Raw genomic sequence first — 7,360 nt, 5'->3', positions numbered from 1 at the left:
TGTTTAAAAGAAGAAAGTGAAAGACTTAGAAAATTTTAGTGTTTGCAGTGATAATCCTTAATAGTGTCTTATAAAGTAAGCATTAAAATAAAGTTTGTCTTATCTTGAAATATGATGTATTGAAATACATTTGCTAAATAAATTTCACTTTCGTGTCTTTCTTTCAAAACTAGTCATCATCTCCATGAATTTCCACTAATACTCATTTTTGGAATTGCCACATCTCCTATTATCATCCACCGATTGCTTCCTCATGCAGTATCATCTCTATTGTGCATAGAACTGTTCCAATCTTTGTCTTGTAAGGAGCACCTGACTACAGTACTTGATAAGGTAAAAAGAATAAGTTTTACCAGTGAAATAGGATGAAAAGAAAACTGCCAATAATAGCTTGTTAAGATAACTCTTAATGATAAGCCCCTACAACTCTGAGTACTATATTGAACACATTCTTTCACATACTTTAATATTTTTACTTAATAATTTTTGTAGTGTTTTATAGTTTTACAGTGATTTTGTATATTACCTCTTTTGTACTTATCTCTTTTTATCTTTACTCAGTAAAAAATTATAGGTTTATAATGTAAATTTTTACAGAATTTGTAGACTTCCTAGTAACAATATATTTTGACTCTTACATTTTAGTTTTTCTAATTTTTATTTTTTTGAGAAGGCACCTAGCTCTGTCACCCAGGCTGGAGTGTGGTGGTGTGAGCTTGGCTCACTGCAACCTCCGCCTCCCAGGTTCAAGTGATTCTCCTGCCTCAGCATCCTGAGTAGCTGGGACTACATGTGGTGCGCCACCACGCCTGGCTAATTTGTATTTTTAGTAGACACAGGGTACCATATTGGCCGGGCTAGTCTGGAACTCCTGACCTCAAGTGATCTACCCACCTTGGCCTCCCAAAGTGCTGGGATTACAGGCATGAGCCACCACACCCAGCCTGACTCTTACATTTTGTATAAAATGATTTGAAATTTTTAATGGACTGTTTCCTAACTGATTTGTCATGCTGCTCATGACAACAAATAAATACTAACATTTTCCTAGACCTTAGCAACTAAAGTTAGTTAACTGTGTTTCTACATAAATGCAAGTGTGATTCTTTAATATTGACTGTATTAGTCTGTTCTCACGCTGCTGATAAAGATACACCTGAGACTGGGCAATTTACAAAAGAAAGAGGTTTAATGGACTGATAGTTCCACTTGGCTGGGGAGACCTCACAATCATGGTGGAAGGCAAGGAGGAGCAAGTCACATCGTACATGGATGGCAGCAGGCAAAGAGAGAGAGTTTGTGCAGGGGAACTCCTCTTTATAAAACCATCAGATTTTGTAAGACTTATTCACTGTCATGAGAATGGCATGGAAAGGACTTTTCCCCATGATTCAGTTACCTCCCACCAGGTCCCTCCCACAGCACTTGGGAATTCAAGATGAGATTTGGTTGTGGACACAGCCAAACCGTATCATTGACCTTCCCCAAATTTCTTCTGGACTCACCTCCTTTAAGATGTGCTTTATGCTGCTTATTTAAGGTAAACTAATAAGAGCCTGCCCACTAGCCACTTATACATGGATTTTGTTTTTTTGTTTTTTTCCATAAAGGTGATCTATAGACACTTTAAGGAGAATTTTTTTCAAACTACAATTTTTAAATTTGCTTGGCTAGGCTGGAAAGGGTGGCAAGCACCTATAATCCCTGCTACTTGGTAGACTGAGGTGCGAGGATCACTTGAGCCTAGAAGTTCAAGGTTACAGTGAGCTATGATGCCACCACTGCACTCCAGCCTGGGCAAAAGAGCAAGACCTTTCCTCTACAAAAAAAAAAAAAAAAAAAACTTGGTTATAGTCAAATTCAATTGGCCTTTTACAACTATGCTTCTGTTTAAGAAGCCTTCTGTGGCTTTTCATTTTCAGATGTAAAACATCACTATAGACTATTGAAAATTAGCCGAATAATACAAATTCAGCTATTCTATACTTTTGTAATAGACATTTGTGTTAATTTTGTGTTTCTCATTCAACAATACATAATACGTTACTCCTTAATTTGAATCGGTAGGATTGAAAAAAATCTCATCTGGTAATAAGAATTGCCAAAGCCTGCAGCTTCTTCAGTAGTTTCTGGTGGGGAAAAAAAAAAGGATCATATAGTTAATAGGTGGCATTTTTTAAATTAGGAATTTGATGGAAGATGGTATAGATCTTTGATTCTGAAGATATAGTATAAGTAGCTTCTTTTTGTTACTGTTGTATAAATTAACTTAAAATTTTTGTTGACATTTGAGCTTAAAAAAACCAGCTACTATCACATCTTTCGTAGTTAACTGTGTCATAGTATCATTCTTTGCCTCATTATTAATACTTAATATTTATGAAGAGTGAAGACTAACAAGGAGTGTGTCTCCCTCCCTTTTAATCTCTTTCAGCTACTTCTTACAACTCAGTTTCCCTTTAAAATAAATGAAAAAGTATTACAGGTTCTCACCAACATCTTTTTGTATCATGATTTCTCAATTCAAAACTTTATAAAAGGACTTCAGGTAAGAACACAGTAATGGGTTTGAAAATTCTCAAACTGATTCTAAATAATTTGCACAGTATTACAGGCTGTCTAGTGTGATAGACATTTTAAATGGCAAAGTCTAAAGTAAGTAAATTCCAGTTATTTTATTCTAGGTTCTACCATTCCTTTGTTACCTTGAAGCAAAATGTAGAGAATACATTCATTAGGATATCAATAATGGGAAAAGACTTCTATTCCAGCAATTCTTAACCATTTTGGGGGTAGGGACAAGGGGATTTTTCTAGTTTGTTTCTGAGACTCTCATGAAAGCTTATGGACTTTTTCTACCAAGGAAATGCTATATATAAGGGGTCAGCAAACTTCTGTAAAGGGCCAGATATTAAACATTTTTAGCTTTTTTTTTTTTTTTTCCCCTGAGATGGAGTCTCACTTAGTTGCCCAGGCGGGAATCTAGTGGCATGATCTTAGCTCACTGCAACCTTTGCCTCCCAGGTTCAAGCACTTCTGCCTCAGCTTCCCATGTAGCTGGGATTACAAGTGCGTGCCACCACGCCTGGCTAATTTTTGTATTTTTAATAAAAATGGGGCTTCACCATGTTGGCCAGACTGGTCTCGAACTCCTGACCTCAAGTGATCCACCCACTTCGGCTCCCAGAGTGCTGGGATTACAGGCACGAGCCACCACACCCAGCCCATTTTTAGCTTTGCATGCTACATGTAGTCACTGCTATTGCTGCTTTTGTTTCTTCTTCTTTAATAATCCTTTAAAGATATAAAAAACATTTTTAGTTCCTGGACCATGCGTGTGTGTGTGTGTGTGTGTCTCTGTAATTTGTATTCTGATACACTGGGAATGCATTTTCACTAGTTTCATGAATTGCCCGAAGCTGATTCAGGAATTTAGCTTCATGATATATGCTGTAACCTAAACAGATCCCCATTCTCCAGTTGTTTAAAAGTTAGTATTATTTCCTTTTCTTGGCAGCTACATAAGTGTAGTCATTGTGAACACATGCCAGTTGTCTAGTGCATTAAAACCTATATATTATGCCAGGCACAGTGGCTCATGCCTGTAATCCCAGCATTTTAAGAAGTCAAGGTGGGAGGATCACTTGAGCTTAGGAGTTTGAGACCAGCCTGAACAACATAATGCAGCCTCATCTCTACTAAAAATTTAAAAATAAGCCAGGAGTGGTGGCTTATTTACAGAGTCCCAGGTCCTTGGGAGGGTGAAGTGGGAGAATCACATGAGCTTGGGAAGTCAAGGCTGCAGTGAGCCGTAATTGTGCCACTGCACTCTAGCCTGGGCGACAGAGCAAGAGACCTGTCTCTATAAAAAAAAAATTCTGATTTTAAAAACCTATATATATTAGTAACCTTTGGTGCAAAAGTTCAATTTGATAATACTTCATCTTTGTGTAGTGCCTTGAAGATGATAAATTATCATGTTTTCTTGCTTCAGAAAAAGATTGCAGTGTTTTCTTTGGCTAATATGTATCTTTTCCTCCCAACTTTGACTTTTTAAAGCGTATTTTAAAGGAATAAAGCATTATTTACCTTAGCAATGTGTAGAATTAAATGATATTAAGATAAAACTTCCTAATTATTTCTTTCATTTCATTTCATTCATTTACTCATAAATATTGTCAACCAGGTACTATGCTGAACCCTGAAGATACAGATCAAAAAAGAAATCTCTGCCTTAAAATTGTTCTTTGTTTAATCATGGAGGCAAAAGAGTAAACCCACAAGTCTGAGTAGTCAATGCTATGAAAGAAACATCCCTTGGGGTTCCATAGGAGAACAGAAGTGTATTCCTAAGAAATAGGAGCTAGCCAGGTCAGAATTTCAGGCAAAAGCAACAGTAGAGGAAGAGAGATCTGTTAGAATGCTATTGCAGTAATCTAGACAGGACATGACAAGGACTTAAATAAACTAAGGTAATGGTAGTGGAACTAGAAAGGAGGAAACAAATTTGAGGATGAGATCGAATCAAAAAACCTGGTGACTAAGTAGGTGATAGGATGTTTTTTTGTTTTGTTTTTTCTTATTTGACTTGAAGCTGAAAGGATGTTTAAGAGAGGAACAAGATGACACATACTCTAGCTTGGCAGATTGGAGGTTAGTACCGTTTATTAACTGTACATGTTAATACATAGCAAAGAGCAAGGTTGTTGTGAGAAAAGGATGAGTTTCTTTTTGTATATGGTTAATTTAGGGGTGTGTTAGATATAAAGATTTTGTACTCTAGGAGAAAGGTTTGGACTGGAAATAGATATTTAGGACTTATCCTTAAAAGGTGGCAGTTAAAGTCATGTTATGAGGATGAAATGTCACCTAGAGGGAGTAAGGAAAGACAAACCGACCTGTAAAAGTGAGCAGTAGAAAAGGAGACTAAAAACAAGGAGAACCAATAGAAACTAGAGTACCACTGAAGCCAAGGGAAAAAGAGATTCAGGAAATAGAAACTGTACTCTAAATACCTTGAGACAGAAAATAAAGGACTTTAACCAAGTTATTAATCTCTCTGGGTCTCAGTTTTCTCATTTGTAAAATAAGGCAATCAGATTAGATGATTTTATGGTTTCCTGATAATTTATTAAGCACCTCCTTTATGCGTGACACTTTACTAAACTATTTACATGTTTTTTTTGTTTTTGTTTCTTTCTGAGGTGGAGTTTCGCTCTGTCACCCAGGCTGGAGTGCAGTGGCATAATCTGAGCTCACTGCAACCTCTGCCTCCTGATTTCAAGTGATTTTCCTGCCTCAGCCTCCTAAGTAGCTGAGATTACTTACAGGTGTGCATCACCATGCCCGGCTAATTTTATATTTTTGGTAGAGATGGAGTTTCACCATGTTGGCCAGGCTGGTCTTGAACTCCTGATCTCTGGTGATCCACCCACCTTGGCCTCCCAAAGTGCTGATATTTTAGGCGTGAGCCACCTTGCCTGGCCTACGTGGTTTTATTCACGTGTATTATCCTCAATTTTGCACATGAAGAAATTAAGATTTAAGTTAAGTAGCTTGGCCAAGGTCACACCACTGACAAGTGACAGCATCTTTAGACCTCATTTTCCCAGTTTTCCTAGTCCTCAGTGGAAAATATTGGTAAGTCCTGATTTCTACTTGAGACAGAGTCTCACTGTCTTGCCCAGGCTGGTCTCAAACTCCTGAGCTCAAGCAATCTTCCCATCTTAGTTTCCTGAGTAACTAGGACTATGTAATTCCTGATTTCCGTAGGACGTACAGCAGGACATACTGTCATTCTGTGTGTTTTAGCTTTCCCTTCATTAGGTGGATATATTAACCAACTTGTTGATTGACCCAGATATTGAAAACACACTTGAACAAAATAGTTAAGTGATAATGGGTTCGTATCCTGTTTGTATCTCTACTGTAACTTCTGTGGCTTCCTCCTATTCCTCTTCCGCAGCAAGCCTCTTAGCCTGTTTAGTTTTTATTTTTCTCATGTCTAAGAAGTAGTGTTAACATTGGGATAAACATTATCAGTTTGACTTAATTAGAAAAGATAAGAACAAAATTATGTTAATATGTGCAAAAGTAATTTAGCACCTGGCATAAACAGTTGCTTTCTATTTTGTACTTGTTTCTAAGTTAGGCAGGCCCTTTGCCTTACAGCCTTAGAGAATGGACTATTTTGGAAGATTTCCTCTAGCCTTGGGTATCTTGTCCTCAGTATTATAAACTCAGAAATTCATTATCAGTTCCCTCAGGAAGGATCAAGCCCAAGATTATTGATTCATTCCAAACAAATACCTTAAGATGGATATGTAACCTAACATGCTAATTTATTAATTTGTGATGAGGAGCAACCAGTATCAAGGTACCCGAAAATACCAAACTGGTCAAGCAAAGTTTGCTTAGAATCAATATAATGAACATTTGCATAGTCTTGTGAGTTATACCAGTTTCTAGGTGTAAAACTCAAGACTATCCAAATGTATACAAGAGTATCCAAATGTTCATTATGTTGATTCTAAGCATACTGAACGTTAGAATCTGGAAAATTGTCTTCCCTTCTACCATAGAGCCCACAGCATTCTATTATTAGAATACTTATATCTACCAGATAGTACACCATGTTTTCCTCCATGGGAAAAAAATGAATTTGAAAAGGTAAATTTTCATTATTCACTTTAATCCATAGGCACAACTCCTACCATTGTAGCATTTTTTTTTTTTTTTTTTGTAACAGACCAGTTTTTAAACTGATTTTAGATTGGCATTTTCTTATGAGTATCGGGGTATCTATTAGACCCTTAAGTTAAACATCAGTTTGGTCCACACCACATTTATAATTATTATGTGTTGCTTTTGCAGATAGTTAATCTATCCATTTATATTAGTTTACCTTAGTTTGTATTTCAAAGATTACCATTTTCTGATCTTCTTCCCAAAATTGGAACCTTAAAATATGAGAGTTATATAGCCATTTTTGTGTTGTTTGCAGTATTATTGTGACATTATTAAATATATTAGTGCCATAAATACTTTGGCTCTTTAAAAAAAAAAAATCCTTAAAATTGAGCAGATATAGCACAATAGATTTAGTGCCAAAATATAATAAATGTTTAATCTTCACATGTCTTTCAGCTTTCTCTATTAGAGCATTTCTATTCCCAGCCCCTAAGTGTCCTGTGCTGTAATCTTCCAGAAGCCAAAAGAAGAATAAATTTTTTATCAAATAATCAATGTGAAAACATCCGACGTCTTCCATCTTTTAGGAGGTAAAAAGAGAAGTACATATTTAACACATATTATACTAGAATTTGGGACTAAATAAGAGATCTCAGATCCAGTTTTTTCT

The 7,360-nt window shown here is 36.3% G+C and overlaps 1 protein-coding gene across 1 annotated transcript in view; it reads left to right on the top strand.

The window, feature by feature from the left end:
- ORC3 (origin recognition complex, subunit 3) overlaps positions 1 to 7,360 on the top strand; it is a 61,284-nt gene that overhangs the window by 9,575 nt on the left and 44,349 nt on the right. The window contains 3 exon segments of the mRNA XM_011984454.1: positions 174 to 333; positions 2,435 to 2,548; positions 7,147 to 7,292. Coding sequence (XP_011839844.1) covers positions 174 to 333; positions 2,435 to 2,548; positions 7,147 to 7,292 — 420 coding nt within the window.

Source organism: Mandrillus leucophaeus, unplaced genomic scaffold (genome assembly GCF_000951045.1).
Source record: "Mandrillus leucophaeus isolate KB7577 unplaced genomic scaffold, Mleu.le_1.0 Scaffold268, whole genome shotgun sequence".
Classification (NCBI taxonomy): Eukaryota; Metazoa; Chordata; class Mammalia; order Primates; family Cercopithecidae; genus Mandrillus; species Mandrillus leucophaeus.
Note: the sequence above shows the minus strand (reverse complement) of the source record. Positions and strands in the feature narration are given on the sequence as shown.